The following is a 20126-nucleotide window of genomic DNA, read 5'->3' as shown; positions in this document are numbered from 1 at the left end:
TCTTTTACTGTTTCCAGCGAGTCCTGGATATCCCACTATTCAGGGTGCATATAATGGAGGCCAGGCCATGTACCCCATGAAGTCACCTGACCAGCCGGGTGCTGCTCCTGTCCTTTCAGAGACATTGAATCAGCCAGCTTACAACCCCGACTACATGCAGCCACCAAAAACCGGTTACTAAACTGCAACCATCTGTCAAATCAGTCATTGCTGGATTGTGGAGTTTGACGCAGTTTCGCAAGGCAGTAAAAATGTGCATTATACAAGACTATGTGCTATGGTCAGGGTTATTAGTTTTTTAATTTTAGTTATTTAGTTTTATTTCAATTTCTTTCATTTTATTAAAAAATAAATAAATGATTACTATAGAAAGTTTTACATGAAAATGTACAAGCAATGAGTGAAAATAGATTCACACATTAAAACAAAATGCAGTTTAAGATTTATATTAGTGTTTTCTGCCTTTGGTATTAATAATTCTGGTATACACTGATATACAATATAAAATTAAATATACTAAAAATACAAAAATGTAAAATATAACTTGCCATCTTTATTTTATTTTCATTATTTTTGTTAGTTAATTTTCTTTAGTTACAGCTCATGTAATTCTGTTGAGTTTGCATAAAGGTTTTTTTTTCTGAATTTCAAATGGCAGGAAGTGTGATTATATATAAAGAAAGTATCAACTATTTTTTTTCCTTTTGAGGGTATAAATGCAACTGCGTTTTGAATAACAATGAGTGTCACAAAACTTTCACAATTATGTCATGAGTCCCACTGACAATCTGTACCAACAAGTTTAAATCCACACACTCGTTTTTAAGCACATAATGGCTGTTAAGGTAGGAAAAATGGTTACTTTTTTATAGCAACCTTTATTAAAGCATTAGGAAACCCCCATCCCAACATTTGCAGTGCCTTTTCAGATTGTATTTTACCGTTTCAGGTGACATTGCTTTTTTGAGATGCAGTCTATTTGTTAAATGGCTATACATTGTGAATATGTTAAATTGGTGTTTTATATGTTTTCTATGTGTGAAAGATGGAAAAAAACATTTTTTAGTCTCTTTTACCCAGGAACTTGGGACTTTGGCCTGGTACTCGGTGTGTTTCCACCACAGGAACCAGGAACTAAAAGTTCCAATTAAAAAAATGCCCCCCTCAGAAAGTCCCTGCTGGCGAGGTAGTACTTTTTCAAAGTTCTGGAACTTTCGGGGGCGGGACTTGGGCGCTAAACATCCTGATTGGTTGAGTTCACGCAGCATTGGCTGGGTTCAACCACCATTTATTGGGATCATTTTCAAAATATTACTGTTATTGTGTCATGAAATATAATTTTAAAAGTATGTAAGGTGAGAATGTAGTTGTTTAAAACTCAAATCTGTGGTTTATTTATAAAGACAGTGCCTATTTAAAAATGTGTTTCGCCGATCTCTGAGACGTGAGCTCCACGTGATCAGCGAGAGCTCAGTCCTCATGTATCCGCCGAGAGCAGCCTCACCTCGGCTAGACCTTCTGATGTGTGCCGCTGGCTCTGATGTCTCTTTTGAGTGGTTAAACATAAAATATAATTCATTTTGGGTAAATCTAACAGGTTATCTTTGGTCTGTATTCAATTTATCTATATGTTAAAATGAAAATAAAAAGGCAAATTTATATCATATTTAGTTTCATTGTAATGACTGTATATACACATTTCCCTGAACTAAGTACATTTCTGCAGCTGTTATGTTTAAAGGGTAACTAAACCCTAAACCAACTTTTTTTTTAGTTAATGATCTGTAAGAATGGGGCTTTATTAGTGCGGTTCATTGATTCGAGTAACGTTTTTGACATTTGAGTATGAAGTGTTTTAATTCTACAATATCTGGTGTAAAAACGTCTGAGTGCTGCCCTCTTCAGGTTGAACTGTGGCTACTGCGGTTGATTTTTCCTATTGGATGTTGCGGTGACAACAAGTGACGCAAGCAGTTTCCATCTCACCACGCCCCTTGGTACGAGCTACCACGCCCTTGGTAGTATAAAACCATCTTGTTCCGTCAAAATCACTGTAGTGAGTCAGGAGTTGGAATTGCGAGTATTGAAAGCGACCAGGATAGACTATTATAGCATCTATTTAGCATAGCATCTACATACTTATTTAGATTTTGTGTATCTTATATAGTTAATTAGCATAGTTGTTGGTGTAATGTTAGTATTGTTAGAAGCATAGTTAGTTGCATAGTATTGCATCAGTTAGGATAGCTTCAAGTTGGCTTAGATTTATCTATGTTTAGTACAATGGTCAGGATGGTACGTTTGTGTAGTGTTGCTGGTTGCAACAGCACTGCTGGACTGAATAGTTTTCCAGCAGACTTTAAAATTAGGCACCAGTGGTTGCATGCACTTGGCCTGGAAGACCGCGAGTTCCCGCCTAGAGCTATAGTGTGCAAACTGCATTTTACGCAGGATTGCTTCTCCAACGCAATGGAGGTGGTAATGGACTTCTCCACACAGCTTGCGCTGAAAAGTGCAGGAGTTAAGACCGCAGTTTGAGCCAGTGGCTCGAATTGATATGGCTCATGCCACAGATACCTCGACATCCTCCACTTCAGGTGAAGGTGGGGGAGAAAAGTCCTCTACTTCAAATGAACGCTCTGTTGCAAAGCTACTTGCGTCACTACAGTCACTCTCCATTTTAGCTACTCTGACAGCAGCTGTCAATCAATCCGTCACTGCGTGTCTCAGGTTCACACCCCACCCGCTCAGCCCCGCCCTCCGTTTATCCCATCTATCTCCGCTGTGCTCTGCCCACTTTTCAGCATTTTTCAAATGTTGCCAGTGGGTGGAGTCAGGCTCTGACCAGGGGTTTAGTTACCCTTTAAATGAAAACGAAAGGAGGCAGAGGTGTTTGATATCCCATTTTTCACAAAAAGATGAATCTTTAGATCTTTCTTGAAAATGAGTAAAGACTAATTGAAAAAAAATTAGCTGTACGTATTGAGATTGGGAGGTCATTCCACCAGCTGGGCACAGTCCAGGAAAAGGTCCATGAGAGGGATTTTGAACTTCTTTGGGATGGCACCACAAGGCGTCGTTCACTTGCAGAGCGCAAACTTCTGGAGGGCACATAAGATTTAACCAGTGAGTTATCTTGTAGGCAAGCACCAGTACCTTGAATTTGATGTGAGCGGCTACTGGTAGCCAGTGTAACATGATGAGGAGAGGATTAACGTGAGCTTTTTTTGGCTCATTGAAGACAACCCTCGCTGCTGCATTCTGGATCAATTGCAGAGGCTTGACAGTGCATGCAGGAAGAGCCAGGAGAGCATTACAATAGTAAGTGAAGGTATGACTGAAGAAGAGATTGCTTGAAGGAGGTGAGTGGGGATCGGATCAAGTGGACAAGTAGTAGGATGATTGGACAGGAGAAGTTTGGAAACGTCCATCTCTGATAGTGGGGAGGAGGAGGAGAAAGAGAGCATCGGTCATTGTGAAGTTGTCCTCAGTCAGAGGTGTGGAGAATTGGTCACTGATAGATCTTGTGTTATTTGTGAAGTAAACTGCAAAGTCATCCGCTTTAAGGGTCGATGGAGGAGGTGGTGGCGGTGGATTGTGGTTGAAGAGTGTCCGAGCGTCATGACAGCTGTTAATTTTGTTGTGGTAGTAGGATGTTTTAGCCGTGAAGACATTTTCAGAGTTTCTTGATTTCTGCCATTTCCTCTCTGCATCCCTGAGTTTATAGCGATGTTCACGGAGAACCTCGGACAGCCAGGGGCAGATGGGGCAGTGCGTGCTGGCCGAGACGTCAGTGGGCAAAAGTTGTCCAAGCAAGATGTTAAAGTGGAGCAAAGAGTGTCCGTATCGCTGTTCGTGTCCAGAGCTGAAAACTGAGAGAATGGTGGAAGAGAGGATGAAACCACAGCAGATAGGCGAGATGGAGAGAGTGAGCGTAGGTTCCGTCGAAAGGTGACCTGCGTTGGAGTGTGTGCCACTTCAGGAGTAAGTGCTAGGTTAGCAGTAATGAGGAAGTGATCAGAGGTGTGCAGTGGAGCAACTGAAGAGTTGTCCACAGAGCAAAAGCGTGTGTAGATGAGGTCCAGGTGGTTGCCTGATTTGTGAGTCGCTGTAGTAGACACTTGCTTGAGATCAAATTAGGCGAACAGAGTGTTGAAGTCAGCAGCCTGGGGTTTATCTAGGTCAGGGGTGCCCAACCCTGTTCCTGGCGATCGACTGTCCTGCAAAGTTTGGCTCCAACCCTAATCAAACACACCTGCCTTTAATTTTTAAGTGAGCCTGAAGACCTTAATTAGTTGCTTCAGGTGTGTTTGATTAGGATTGGAGCTAAACTTTGTAAGACAGTCGATCGCCAGGAGCAGGGTTGAGCACCCCTGATCTAGGTGGATGTTGAAGTCTCCAAGCAGTACCAGAGGAGTACCATCTTCAGGAAAGTTTGATAGCAGCACATCCAACTCCTCCAAGAAGTTTCCCAATTCATCTGGGGGACGATGACCTCAAAGTGGATTGTAACAGGGTGGGTTACAGTAATGGCATGTGATTCAAATGAACCATTACCTGTAGGTGATGGCTGAAGATCAAATTTCCATTCTTTTGATATAAGGAGACCCGTACCTCCACCCCTCCCAGTGATACGAGGAGTTAGGGAACAAGTGAAATTAGTGGAGAGGGCTGGAGGGTTGGCAGTATCTTCAGGTTTGATCCAAGTCTCAGTCAGTGCCATGAGGTTGAGACCGGAATGAGTAGCAATAGAAGAAATGAAGTCTGCTTTGTTATCTGCAGACTGGCAGTTCCAGAGACCAACTGGAATAGAGAGCAAAGTAGTAGAGGTCAGAGGGAAAAGCCGTAGGTTTGTCAGACAGGCCGTCCTGCGATGTACGTAGAGTGCTCTTCGAGTGTTAGTAGTGATAGTAGAGATCTGAATCACACAGTGACTACAAGTGTAAGAAATATTTGAGAACAAGCTATACAAAAAGTAAAGAAAGGGGGGGAAAGCAATACTCAATTGCCCTGTCGTTGTCCTTGCTCGGTGGAGTCGCGCAGGTAGAGTCGATTGTCTTCACACGAGGGCGGCCGCGGTGAAACCTACCGCTTTTGTATTTGCCTGATTACCTGTGATTGAAGTCAGCTGCCCACGCCTCACTATTTAGCAGATCGAAACTGGGCAGTCCCACGATAGGCAAACGAAAAACCAATCGCCACTTTCAGCACATATTTACCAGGGTAAGACACACACAATTAAAACCAAAAACTTTCCTAGCAATGACAATCACACAGTAGTCTAATGAGAAAACGAGACAAAACACTCACAAGCTGCTGTCCTTCTCTGTTGCTCGACTGTTTCTTCTGACAAGTGCTTTCAAAACTGCTAATTAAGTAATTTCACTGGCTTTGGCCACGCCTCACTATTTATCAGATCGAAACTGGGCAGACGCGAAACCAAGTGCCACTTTCAGCACATATTCACCAGGGTAAGACACACACAATTTAAACCAAAAACTTTCCTACGAATGCACAAAGTCCGCACTACCGAGGATGCACGTCCAAAATCAGCGTACTTTGTATTGAGAAACGTGCACAGACCTACGTCACCAGTCTATTTGCCTAATCTTCCTGGTACTTTACACCGTGGTGGAAACGCAGAAAGCAACAGGTCTGGGGGAAAAAAAGTTCCTGGTACAAATATTCCGGGTAATTTCGATGGAAACGTGGCATAACAGGTCCTATTCAAATATGTATTTATACATTCAGACTTGTAACTATATATTCAGATTTACATTTATGTACTAGACAATATATATTCAGGCTTATAATTATATTATTACACAATATTATACTATTTTGGGGAGTACTAGAACATGCTTGCATGCATTTACTATGTACAGATATGTATTATGCATATGTATTTTTATTTAATTCTATCATAATAACATAAACTGCAGTGAAACTGTTATACAGTTGAATTTATACCATAGTACAGTCTCAGGCGGCAATGTATAAAAACCGATGCAAACTCATTGTCTGCCAGCATGAGTCGCTGTGTGAGTGGTACAGATCAAGGTTTCGCCGGGAACAGCTCCACACACACACACAAAAAAATCCTGCTTTATCAGACATTACATACAAGATTGAATTAAAATGCCATCTATTTTTTCTGAAGTCCTGAAGTCGGTGTCTTTCAGTAATAAAGTGATATAAAACACCTGCACTCAATGTATGCACTGCACACTGTAGTATCACAACTGAAGTGTAAATTCTGCAGATTACATCATTGTCCAGTATTGTACAGTCAGTAATTTATGATCAAAACGTTTATAATAATATTCAGAATATTTTACAGTTGGTTTGATACATTTATCTCAAACGGAGTCAGAATCTAATTAAAGTGGATATGGTTTAATTAACATGAAAAATATGGATTCAATATTGTATATAAAAACAATAAAGGCATAATCAGAAAAATATTGTGCATTATAGGGTATTGTGAATTATAGGGAATAATATTCTGAATATTTTACAGCTGGTTTGATACCTTTAGATCAAATGGTGTTATCGTTTAATGGATTTATATTATTGCATAAATTAAAAGTTGTACAATTATTATAAAACACACAAAAAGGTAGCATTGTGCAATAACAGGGATGTTTTTAATATTGGTTTTATATTATAATGTCACATAGTTAAATTGTTTAATTAATTTATATGGTTAATAATAATAATTAAAAAAAGAAATTAAGCCTTGTGCAACGTGAAGGACACATATTTATGACCATTTAAGTTAGTCTGGGCTCAAAACATAACAGCCTCAAAGAGTTTAATTGGCAAAAAAAAAAAATGTATGTCTAATGAATGTCAAACATAACTTTTGTAAGATTTGGTCATAGGAATAAATGACATTTTAAAATATATAAAATAGAAAACAGTTATTTTAAATAACAAAAATATTTCAACATTTAAAAAATGTAAAATCTCACTGTTCAAAAACTTTTGACTGGTAGTTTATGTGTGTTTGTATTTTTTTTAAGACTAGACTGTATATGCATACTGATACACAAAAGAAAATCCCAAAATCAATCCTGTGTTTGGATTTTTTTAAGACTAGATTTTATATGCATACATATCTCGGCCTATAAACCTATTTTTACCCTCAATTTCTGTACATGCAGCCCATTTTAACTGAAATTTGTGGGACATTTTAACATAACCAGCCATTTCTACGTAAATGACATTTTATATATACTACATTCATATTAAACTGTTTTATTTGAAAGAGCATGTCAAAACATTGTTCATAAACCTTTGCTTTGTTGGTAAGCATATGTATGATTGATTTACCCTTATTGGTGATTAATGAAATGTCAGGCTCACTTATTTTACAATTTCTCTGACAAGCTTTATGTAACTCTGCCCTGTTGCCTTAAGAAACTCAGACCAATCAAATTATAGTTACATGTCAACAAGTGTTGAAGCAAAAATGGAAAATTAGTTATTGTGGTTGACTATAAAAATGTTAAGAGATATGCCACTTCAATCTAATTTGGCACAGTTGAGCTGACTTCACCCTTATTCCAAACCTAAATGGTTGGAATCTTCAAAAATGACACACACACACACACACACACACACACACACACACACATATACATATATATATATATATATATATATATATATATATATATATATAAATAGTTAAGCAACATGGTAGTTCTCTCATAAGTCATCGATGTTAGCAAGACAAAACTATTTTGACAGGGACAATTTTGCACAAACAGAAACACGCACACATGTAAAAAAAAAAATCCCATTTGATGTCTACTGTAAGTGAACACGTGCCTGGTTTGGACTGTCTTTTATGGTTTGTTTGGTGAATTTGTAGCACTTGAATGTATATGGGGCCCCCTACTGGTGAACTAATAAAGAAACAATAAAAAAAATAAATAACAGTCTTGTCTTGTCTTGTACAGAATTTAAATAACCAACAAATTATTAGTAACAAAACACATGAGTGTGAATGATGCAATTTCTACCTTTGATCTCGTAGGTGTCTGATTCACTATGAAAAGTGAGCACTGTCTTGACTGAACTTCTCACTCTTTCCCTCAGTGTAGCCATCTCGTAACGTTCACCTTGGAGATTGAAAATGAGCAGTAAACAATACAGAACCAGAACAATAAAACCCACAGAAGAGGTGGGAGTTCAAGAAGGAATCTTTATATTACCAAACTGCAGGGAGAGGAAGAGTAGAAGTCATGATCTGCAAGATTAACCACAATCTGATGTGATCCAACCACCTCAGAGAAAACCATTGTTGAGCTGCTGCAAGAGCTTTTGAAGCACAGCAACTGTGGTCAAATAGTTCTCATGTGTTCTGATTGGTGGATGATGATGATGAGTGGATAAAGACTAGAGCAATCAAATAGTGAGAGAGTGATCTGCTCACCTGATTATGTTAAAATGCCAATCCATATGATTCGCGAACACAGCGTTCGGAGCTTGAATAATTATACTCATTTCAGGAGTTCGGAGCGGGTTCGCGAATCATTTGAGTCAGTTTGGGGATCGCGAATCATTTCAGTCTGTTCGGGAGCTCGGAGCGGGACCGCGAATCATTTGAGTCAGTTTGGGGATCGCGAATCATTTGAGTCAGTTTGGGAGTTCGGAGCGGGTTCGCGAATCATTTGAGTCTGTTCGGTCGCTCGGAGCGGGATATCGCGAATCATTTGAGTCAGTTTGGGAATCGCGAATCATTTGAATCAGAGTTCGGAGCGGGATCGCGAATGAGTCAGTTCGGAAGTTCGGAACGGGTTCGCGAATCATTTGAGTCCGTTTGGGAGGTCGGAGCGTGAATCATTTGAGTCAGAGCGGCTTCGCGGATCATTTGAATCATTTTGAGAGTTCGGTGCGGGTTCGCGAATCATTTGAATCAGTTCGGGAGTTCAAAGCGGGTTCGCGAATCATTTGAGTCTGTTCGGCAGTTCAAAGCGGGCTCGCGAATCATTTGAGTCAGGTCGGAGCGGCCACAATGTCAGCTGCATCGTTTCAGGACAGTCTGATGTGTAATTACTAAATAAAGGCCTCCCACATCTAAAAAAAAAACTGTTGCATCTCTACTTTCAAAAATGTATATTAAAAAAAGTTATAGATTGCACAGGCCACTTTCACCTCTGATTGAGAGTACACCTTGCCACAATGTCAGATGCATCGTTTCAGGAATATATAATTTCGAAAGTAGAGATGCAGCAGTTTATTTTTGAGATTTGGGAGGCTTTTATTTTGTAATTACACATCAGACTGTCCTGAAACGATGCAGCTGACATTTTGGCAAGGTGTACTCTCAATCTGAGGTGAAAGTGGCCTGTGCAATCTATAACTTTTGTTTTTATATATTTTTGAAAGTAGAGATGCAGCAGCTTTTTTATGAGATTTGGGAGGCTTTTATTTTGTAATTACACATCAGACTGTCCTGAAACGATGCATCTGACATAGTGGCAAGGTGTACTCTCAATCTGAGGTGAAAATGGTCTGTGCAATCTATAACTTTAATTTTTATAGATTTATTTTTATATAGAGATGCACCATCCCATTTATGAGATTTGGGAGGCTCTTATGTTGTAATCTCACATCAGACCGTCCTGAAACGATGCATCTGACATTGTGGCAAGATGTACTCTCAATCTGAGGTGAAAATGGTCTGTGCAATGTATAACTTTAATTTTTATAGATTTTTGAATATAGAGATGCAGCATCCTATTTATGAGATTTGGGAGGCTCTTATGTTGTAATCTCACATCAGACCGTCCTGAAACGATGCATCTGACATTGTGGCAAGATGTATTCTCAATCTGAGGTGAAAATGGTCTGTGCAATGTATAACTTTAATTTTTATAGATTTATTTTTATATAGAGATGCAGCATTCTATTTATGAGATTTGGGAGGCTCTTATTTTGTAATTCCATATTAGACCGTCATGAAACGATGCATCTGACATCGTGGCAAGGTGTACTCTCAATCTGAGGTGAAAGTGGCCTGTGCAATCTATAACTTTTTTTAAATATATAATTTTGAAAGTAGAGATGAAGCAGCTTGTTTATGAGATTTGGGAGGCTCTTATTTTGTAATTTCACATCAGACCGTCCTGAAACGATGCAGCTGACATTGTGGCAAGGTGTACTCTCAATCTGAGGTGAAAGTGGCCTGTGCAATCTATAACTTTAATTTTTATAGATTTTTTAAAGTAGATGCAGCAGCATGCAGCTGACACTGTACTTTCTGTCTGTGCATTCTAGAACTTTTATTTGTATAGCTTTTCGAATGTAGAGATGCAACAAGCATATATTATTGTTCTTATTTTGTAATATGAGTATTAGTGGGTTTTTATTTTGGTATTCAGCATCAGACAGTAACGGACTGTGTGTTGGGGGAAAAAAGTAGCGTTCGCTGGAAGAGCACTCCATTCAGATCAGTTCTCTGACGGTGTTACCGTAATACGTAGTTTATACGCGACCCTCGAAATAACGTGGCGGCTAGATTGACCGTGCTTTTCTACTTGGCGGCTGGCTTGACCGCAGTACAGGCTCAGTCTGTCTGTGACCTATATAATATAGCATATTTGTGATTTAGCTGTAAACATGTTTTATAATGCATAACTCCATTAAGTACACGACTCAATAGTAGATTTACATAAACTATATATACTTCTTGAAGACTAGTACTAAAATGTCTATTTATCATCTGACTGGATAATGTTTGATAAGTATTGTAGATGAGCACATCTAACAGACATGAAACAGGGGTCTGAGTGATATCTGTGTGTGATATTGTGTAGAATTCACTTTTTTCTACACTGCTATAGATGAATGTGAGTCATGTAAACAAACAAATCTACATAAAGTAACTAAACATAAGTTATCTTTTTTATTTGTCCATTTGCAATATTGATAATTTAAGGAACATTTGTGTTGGATAAAAAGTGAGTTACATCAGTTATTAGTTCAACATGTAAATGCAGTATATCACTCATATATGACAGAGGAGACTGACTCTTGTCTGGATGTTACAGATGAGACACACGTGTGTTTATCTGCTGTAGAGTAACTGATGAAGGAATGCTACCATCAAAGGATTTGTGTAAGTACACTACAAAAATAAATGAAACATTTTAAATCTTAAGTTGTATTTTATTTTAATGTAATTTTAAAAAACTATTACACCTCCTTTCTTATTCTTGATTTCTGTGCATTTGCTGCAGATCTTTTGTGGTGGAGCAGGACCTGCAAGGAAAGGTGAAAAAGAGGGAAAACCTGAAACAAAAGAATAATGTAATGACTTTTTGTATTGTGTATTTTTGTAGGACATGAACATGTCTGTAGACTGGTGTGAGCACGGAGGATGGAGAAGACTACAGCATCATCCTGGAAATGATCGAGAGTCACAGATGAGATGCTCCATCACTCCAGCTCTTACTGTCTCATCAGGACCAGATGCTGCTGTGGTGTCTTCATCCTCAGTGACCCCAGAGCCAGTGAGAGCATCTAGAGAAAGACCACAAGACACTGAGCATGTGATTTGGGTAATGTTTGTTCAGCTGGTTAATGTTTAAACAATGAAGGCTGACTTTCAGAAGCTTCAAAAGCATCATCAAAAAATGTGATGGAGCTTTTATCTGAAGTGATTGACAGTGCTCTTATAACAGGGGCCTACAATCCCCTGATCAACCTGGAGAAGAGAGCCTTGCTCAAGGACACACTGGTGTTCCTGTGGCTCAAGGGGTAGAGCATTGCGTTAGCAGTGCAAGGTTTTGGGTTCGAATACCAAGGAACACATGTTAGGTAAAAACTGTTAGTCTGAATGCACTGTAAGTCACTTTGGATAAATGTATAATTTATTTATATATTTGAACCACTTCAGTGGTTTAGCCCACTACAAAAGTAATAAATCATGTACTTGTAAACTCTGTGTAAATGTTTTTCAGGTAGTCGTGCTCATGGGGTGCAGGCACACGAAAGTTTGGAGCAGACACAGCAGTCAGATTGTCCTGCACGTGTTCCCCTGCTCTAGCTTCAAGGTTGTGTGTTTCAGAGAGCCGTCATCAAGGTCTTCCTCATCCTGTTGCTCAACGACATCCCTGTTGAGAAGAGTGAGATTGTGAAGTGCAGCGGCAGAACTGTATCAGCTGTGTTCAGATGGCAGGAGGATCACTGTGTCACAAAAGAAAATACATTTGGCTTCTTTTACTAAAATGTAATTTTAAGAAAAAAAAATTATATAATTATTGGTTGGCATTTATCGTTATTATTGCATGGTAAATGTTGGGGTGGGCAAAAGATGCAATTCATTATGGGGTAATGTTAATTTTCGAGTAGTAATACTTACATTTTTAGAGTATCAAATCAACAGTCTTCTCCAAAGATGAGATCTTCAAGCAGCTGATCGAAGTACCCTTTGTGCAGATATTGCAGTCGCTGTGAGGTGTTTGTGCACCTGACCCACTTTTTTATTATTATTGCCAAATTATTACATAAAAGATCATGGTAAGAGGTTGTATCTGACAATAAACAATCATAATGCCATAAAACAGTAAATAAAAAAAATTATGTGTTCATAGTATGAGATGCTATAAAAGAAAAACGTTTTTCACGTAAAATTATTTAAAAAATATTCAAGAGATAACGATTTTAGGTTTTCTAATAAAAAACAAATGTTTTAAGGATAACACTTGATCACATTAGTGGAGTTAAAAAAAAAATATATATAAAAAAAATCAACAGTATTGGCTATACTACAATCACAAAATAAAAAGGCAGCCGTTTCTGCAACGTTCTTCATTATCAAGATAATTACAAATACAATAATTAAACCTGTCACTTATATCTTTTACGTTTTGTACTTGTTATAACTTTGTAGGTCACATGATCAACATAGCGGATGATGATATACAATTTGGATTCATACTTCATACATACGCATTTAGGCTGTAGAGTATAAACTCTTTTAGCAATTCCTTAAGTTAGTACTTATTGAAATTAAGTGCCTAATTAAAGGGTATGCGGTTTCGAACGCATCCCGACAAAATCTCGTTTTGAGGTCTCGCGTGGTTCTGTGTGATTTGAACAACTTCAAGTTACGCCTCCTACTTCAAGTTACGCCCACTTCAAGTTACGCCCCCGTCTTGCAGACTGCAGACAGACCCTTCTCGACATGTTGCAATGACAGCTGTCATATGCCATGAGTAAGCCCGCGACGCCACCTTGTGGACAACTGTGTACTGCAACAACTTTATTAATGTAACCTGTATTATTGCTTGTGTGAATGCTATTTAATCTGCTGTATACCTAATATTTCTTATTATTCTTTGATATTTTCAGACCACTCACTGTTACCACTCAACCTGATCAACAGTAAACTCCTAACTTTGATTCAACTGAGTCTTATGTGTTCTTTCCAACACATACCGCTATACAACCCTGATTACGTGGATTCACCAGAGACCAGTTAAACCCCCGCCCCATACACACATACAAACACACACACACACACACACACGTTTGCATTTTTACTTTCTCAAAAAAAAATGCATTTTTACATTCTACATGTATGATACATTCTGTATGATTTATAAGCATTTTGAAAAATGGGGACATGGGTTATGTCCTCATAAGTCACCCTCTCCTTGTAATACCTGTGTCATACCCATGTCATTATACAGACTTGTGTCCTGATATGTCACAAAAACAAGAGCACACACACACTCTCACACACACACTAATTGAGAATGAGGAGTCACGTGCCGATTAGGGTTGATTTGGGAGGGGTCTGAGCCGGTCGGCCCTGATGGAAGGATACGAGGGGTCTGTTGCCAGGGGCAATGCCTTCAGAACTTCACAGAGGCGCGACTAAACATTTCAGAGCGCTTTCATTTTTGCGCATTTATTTTGTCGGCGGAACAGATCGAGACGGATCTACGAATACGAGAAAGAAAAGGAAGAAAGTAAAGCAATGCAAAAACATAAGGCGAAAGAAAGTGGACCTTACAGGAACAAGCTCACATCAAGCGCAAAACAGCGTTGTTTGGAGAAGCTCTCAGGCAGCTCCCTGCAGCGGCACAGAGACCTGGACAATTTACCTCAGTGCACACATATGGACATTGGGAATTATATTGTTTACAATGTAAGTCACTTTGCATTCACGCTGTAAATGGCTTTAATCTAACCCGGACATTTACATCTTGCAATCACACATTTAACTACCCTAGCTAACCCAGAACTGGTTTGTCCACTTTGCAGCCCCCAACAAAAAAAATTAACTTATAACTAAACATACACAGCTTTAGCATACATCAAAACATGTTGGAAACGTTCGTATACATTGAACATCTCGTTACAATCTAGTGTTCAGTCGCAGTTAATTCTAAATGCAATGTAATTACAATACGCTAAAACGCATGTGAATAAACTTACTTTGGCCAGTACAACACTGTTTTCATCACCTGCTGTAGATGGACCCAGCAACAGCAGAAAGCCTCGTAACTTTCCAAAGACTTGTGGCTTTTAAACTCCTGCATTATGTAGTAACTTAAACAAAAAACAATATAATTCCCAATGTCCATATGTGTGAATGGAGGAGGTAAATGGTCCAGGTCTCTGTGCTGCTTGAGAGCTTCTCCAAATACCGCTGTTTTGCGCTTGGTGTAACCTAAAAAAAACTGTATTTCATTGTTCCTATGTTTTCCATATGTATCGTGTGAGGTACTGCAGCAGTTTTTAACGCAGCAGTAACTTCCAGGCATGGTAAAACAGTGCAGAATTGCGAGAACCTACTCTTAACAACACATTTAAACAATCCTGTTTCGCCTCCGGTATCCTTCGCTGTCGCTTTCATTCTGTTGTACTGCGGAGCTTCTGTCACGAAAACAAATTCCTCGTATGTGTAAACATATCTGTCTATAAAGCTCATTCTGATTCTGATTCCAACATGGCGGAGACCGTGATATCGAGGGAGGGGCTTTGTGCTATGACCACAATTTCTGATTCTCAATAGCCAGATAACAACACTGGATTGTGAAGGGTCTAAATGATTTGTTCATTTCGACTCAAGAGCCAACTCGTAATGATCCAGTTTATCGAACAGAGAGCTGGTTTGATGGCAGAATTATGGATTTTAATTTTAAAAAAAGTGAGTGAGTGACATACAGCCAAGTATGGTGATCCATATTCAGAATTCGTGCTCTGCATTTAACCCATCTAAAGTGCACACACACAGCAGTGAACACAGAAGCACTGTGAACACACACACACGGAGCAGTGGGCAGGCATTTATGCTGCGGTGCCCGGGGAGCAGTTGGGGGTTTGGTGCCTTGCTCAGGGGCACCTCAGTCATGGTATTCCTGGCCCGAGACCCAGACCCACAACCTTAGGGTTAGGAGTCAAACTCTCTAACCACTAGGCCTCAACTTCCCCTGACAATTGTGGATGGAAGAGAGTGCTGTTCATTCACTCCCTCCCACCTACAACTCCTGCCAGCCCCGAGACTCGAACCGGCAACCTTCTGGTAACTAGTCCAACTCACCTCACTTGTGTAATTCTGAATATTTTTTAATTTACAGAATAATAAATTTTATTCTGATAAACCATCTGAGTGCAAATTGGTCATGCCTCATATGATAGGCTTTTACATGATATGATATTATATCTTATATTGTAGAATGGTATATCCTGTTATTTATATATATATATTTTAAATATATAAAATATATTTAAACTTCAAAAAAATGTTTTACATTTACTGCTTTCATATTCTCATTCAATTTACAGTTTGATTTAGGTATATTGTCTACTTGAACAATACATGATGGGGTTTCAGGACGTTTTAATTTACTTTTATGTACTATTTGTATAAATGCCTTACTTTAATGTGGTTTAACGGGCGCACGCGTTGAGAATTCAAATCGCATTTAAACTGTAGCGGAAGCAGTTACCATGGAAAAGGGGCCCCAACTTACTCAACTGACAAGTAGCGAGAGTCTCTCCACTGTTTCCTCTTTCTCTTTTCTGCATTTCACCTCTGTTGTAGTTTACAACAGAGGTGAAATGTAGAAGAGTTTAATTTCTAATAAACCTAATATTGTAAACTACATATTGTTGGCTATAATGTCACACATTGCTCCTATATTCTTCTGCTGATGGCCATGTTGCGGAGCAGGAGCCGATCTCCTGTTGAAGAACATCTCCTAGGTGCTATGAACCAACTCACTAGTAAGTAAAACCTCAAGCATTCAAAAGTTTAGCAAATGTTATAAAAGGTATTATATATCGAGTGAATGAGTGCCTTAAAAAAACAACTTTTTAAAATATTTTTAAATTTCAAAAATGTTCAAAAAAAGCATATATTATATAATATAAATTTCTGATGCAGCCAATAATTAGAGACGCACCGAAATGCTTTATTTATGCTTCACGCGGTGTGATGCTTTAGGCCGGTGACACACTGGATGCGTGGCGCAAGCGTCTCAGCCGCGTGGCGTGTCGGTTTTTAATTCGGCTCCCATGTTAACAGGTTAGAGCTTACAGACCGCCTGCGTGAGACGCGCGGCAAACGCTTGCTTGCTAGAAATAGAACCGACGCCTATTTTTACCGCGACACGCGGGCGTGTTGGAAGCTTTTCCAGGCAAAATATAATAGGAAAATGTGTTTAAATGTAATTTTGTACACAAATACATATGATTTCCTGATATTTTGATATTTGAAAGTCCATAGGTTGACATAAATTCAGATATAAATGTAATAAAAAAAATAATAATAATTATCGATTTTCAAATATTGCACCTGTCAAACATAATCTATTTCGCCGTCAAAACGGTGTCCTTTATCAGTAGGCGTAGGTGTAGGTGTGTAGAAAAAAGTATATATTGTTGTCATGAAGACATGAGCCTGTCTGTCAACGGTCTCCCTCTACAGCAGCATCGCGCCAGCGCCGCGTCAGGCACGCTTCTGGTGTGTAAAGACACAGAATCCGCCACGCTTCTGGGACGCTTCAGACACGCGGCGCTCACGCCACGCAGCCAGTGTGTCACCGGCCTTACCCCATTATGCTTTGCGCGTACGCGTATGTAGGATGCTTCGAACTTCCGGTTCGCAACTAGATGCGTTTAATTAGCCGTTACAGAGTTTTTGGAATGCTCTGAAACCTCAGTTGTAATCGGTTTTACTTACTTTTAACGTCCATAATGCAGACATCCCAAGTCTCCCGAAAGTTCCGGGAGTCTCCCGCATATTGAAAGCGGCTCCCTGAGACCCGCAAATTAGTTAAAATATCCCGGAATCTAGACCGAGCGAGCAAAAGCGCGCATGCGAAACAGATACTGTTTCAAACCGTGTAGCGCGCGCACGGCAGAGAGGGAGAGGGAGCGAGAGACCTTGCGTGTGTGTGCTAATGTGCTTGTATGAAGCCCATTTAAGACAGAGAGCATCCCGATTGGCCTTTTTCTGCAAATCAACCAATCAATTGTCAGTGTGGGCGGGCTTTTATCTCTTCTCCCGAACAAAATTAATCAGTTATGTCTATCTAGAAACAGGAGCACCATAGCAGAAGGAGAGTGTCACAAAAAAAAAAAAAAAAAAAGTACACGAAAGTGTACCCCTGTCTTATAGGTGTAAAACATAATAACAACGAATAATTACATAGGCCTATAGCTTATAGAAATAATAATTTATGCTATATCTTTTAGGGACCACAACATGTTAGGGAGGCTAAACGCAGGGAAGGCTGCTCCAATATATCTCAGTTCTCCCATTCAGATAGGCAAAGTCTCATTGAGAAGGTGACTACAGGGTCTTCGGGATACCTCCCTGAAATGACTTTTTGCAGGTTGGGATGTCTGCATAATGTCAACTAGCAACGGCAACATTAGTTCGCAGCAGTGCCGGCTACAGACAATTTTGATTGGGGGGGCAATGGGTGGTCCTGGTCATTTAAAGGGGGGTCTCATGAACACCTACAAAAAATACAGTTGACACAGCTAATAACTATATAAAAATACAGTTGACACGGCTTAATATTACTGCTACTAAACAAAAACAACACAGCATATCAACTACTTTGTTTTTAATTAATCAATTGCAGTTTGCAAACAATATGCTCAAACTTTAAAGGGTTGGTTCACCCAAAAATGTAAATTATTTAATTAATAACTTACTCTCATGTCGTTCCAAACCCTTGAGACCTCCTTTTATCTTCGGAACACAGTTTAAGATATTTTAGATTTAGTCCCAGTTCTAAGTCTCCCTCCATTGAAACTGTGTGTACGGTCTACTGTCCATATCCAGAAAGGTAAGAAAAACATCATCAAAGTAGTCCCTTTAAATGGTTTGCGTCTCCAATACGCATTAATCCACAAATGACTTAAGTGGTTAACTTTTTTAACGTGGCTGACACTCCCTCTGAACTGGGCCGTGCAAAGACCTTTGGAGGGGCAGGTGCTCAAAGTATAAAAGGGGCACATGGAACAAGGCTTTAAATGGTGCTGTTCAAAATATCAATACAGCAATATACTGTGATGCATTCCTTGCTGATTCACGTATAGATATGGATGATTATGTATTGAAACGGCAGCAAATGCTTTGATGCAGTTTTGAAAAAGAAACAATAGAGAAGACAATTTTAAGTTTAATATAATAATAGCTCTGGGATTAGAAACTGAAATTGTCCCAATTTCAGTTTCTAATGGATTTTTCTTCTCTGTTCTACAGAATAATTTAGAATAGCGGTTATAGTAAAAACTATAGAAAACACCTGTGCCTCTACATTTTCCTCTTTCTCACCAGCCTCTGTCTCCTGGCTTGCTGTTCCCTGCTCTCTTCTGTCACTTGTGCCTCTACATTTCCCTCTTTTTCTTCCTCTATCTCCATTTCCTCATTTGATCTATTACTTTCCACTCTCTGTCCATCTAGGAACAAGGGTCAATTTACTATTTCAGCATTAATCTATTATTTTAACCATCACTACTACTCTCGCACCTAATCAGTAAGTCCACCTAAATGTTGATACAAAACATTAAAAAACTGATACACTGGAATATAGGGATTAATATTATTACTGTTGTAGTTGTTGTTGTCTAAAATTGAACACCTTTGCAATGTAAACAAATGACAGTCTACATTTGTTATTCATCTCCTTCACACTGCACTTTGATGTCAGGTATATTATGCATTTTTTATTGACATTGATAATTTTACATTTATTTCCAGAGAGATATTATTGAGTTTACAGGCTACAGTGGTCTTGCTGTAAATACTGTTGCTATGGTAGAAAATTTTTTTTGCGTCACATTTAAAATATAATTATATTTTAATTAATTTCTGAATTGTTTTTATTTTTATAATGATAATTCAGAGAATGAGAAAATCTGAATAAGCCTAACCAGTGTTGTGATAATTATTTTTAAGGCAAAATAAATAAGTACAGTAATATAATAAAAGTTTAGTCAAATAACATAAAAAAGACCAGACCCCTCGATGCCTGTGAAACTTTTCTCCCTCAAACAGCACGCTACTTCTACACTACAGGCTACACACAGCAATATAAACAACATATCTGCATGTTCTCACATCACATCGTTCTTGTAAAATAATAATAAGTAAATAAACATCAAAATCACTTCGCTGAGAATGAAACACCACTTACCAGCAGCCACGGTGTTGAAAATATCCTCTGGCAATTAAAAAATGCATGTGCGGTGTGAGGAATCGTCCCGGTCGGATGAGGTCGTCGTCGTTGTCGTCAGGTGAAAGGTCATCATGTTGGTCATTTTATTTACGACTAAATTATTATTAATACATTTTACTAATATTATGATTGGGCGTGGGCAGGCATTCACAAAAGGGAACGTTATTACAAAAAAAAAAAAAAAATTCGAGAAAATTTAGCTTTGACAAAAGGGCACTTAAGGGGCAAAGGAGCAGGTGCTCAAGTGAACCAGTTGTTTCCGACAATTCAATCAAATAAACCGGTTGAAAAAATTAAATACGGTTCACCGCTTCTTTTGCGGTCGATGTAATGTCATTGGCGATGACTGCCCTTCATACAAGCCTTCAGTTTACCCGCGCTTATAACATTAGAACAGAATAC

General features: G+C 38.9%; 1 protein-coding gene and 2 long non-coding RNA genes across 50 annotated transcripts in view; 2 read left to right on the top strand and 1 right to left on the bottom strand.

Annotated features, from left to right (window-relative positions):
* LOC127942972 (uncharacterized) overlaps positions 1–14569 on the bottom strand; it is a 53033-nt gene extending 38464 nt beyond the window's left edge. Inside the window, exon 1 of the long non-coding RNA XR_008149514.1 lies at positions 14127–14569. This is a non-coding gene — a long non-coding RNA (uncharacterized LOC127942972). The remainder of the gene's footprint in view (positions 1–14126) is intronic.
* LOC127942950 (protein shisa-5) overlaps positions 1–20126 on the top strand; it is a 173506-nt gene that overhangs the window by 63329 nt on the left and 90051 nt on the right. For 11 of the 48 annotated variants that reach the window (XR_008149494.1, XR_008149501.1, XR_008149497.1 and 8 more), the window contains one exon: positions 18–630. The exons of 31 other annotated variants lie outside the window; for them this stretch is intronic. Coding sequence is in view for 1 of the 17 variants with exons in the window: in XM_052538984.1 (XP_052394944.1) it covers positions 18–181 (164 nt within the window). In the remaining 16 variants the exon portion in view is untranslated. Of the gene's footprint in view, positions 1–17; positions 1667–20126 lie in introns of those variants that run through there. 6 more of the 48 variants (XR_008149504.1, XR_008149502.1, XR_008149498.1 and 3 more) reach the window with 3 other exon arrangements.
* On the top strand, positions 11059–12584 carry LOC127942969 (uncharacterized). Its single transcript, XR_008149510.1, has 3 exons — positions 11059–11131; positions 11253–11322; positions 11976–12584. It is a non-coding gene; the product is annotated as an uncharacterized LOC127942969 (long non-coding RNA).

The sequence above is a fragment of the Carassius gibelio genome, chromosome A22 (assembly GCF_023724105.1).
Source record: "Carassius gibelio isolate Cgi1373 ecotype wild population from Czech Republic chromosome A22, carGib1.2-hapl.c, whole genome shotgun sequence".
NCBI lineage: Eukaryota > Metazoa > Chordata > Actinopteri > Cypriniformes > Cyprinidae > Carassius > Carassius gibelio.
The sequence above is the reverse complement of the archived record's forward strand: the minus strand, read 5'-3'. Positions and strand labels throughout refer to the sequence as shown.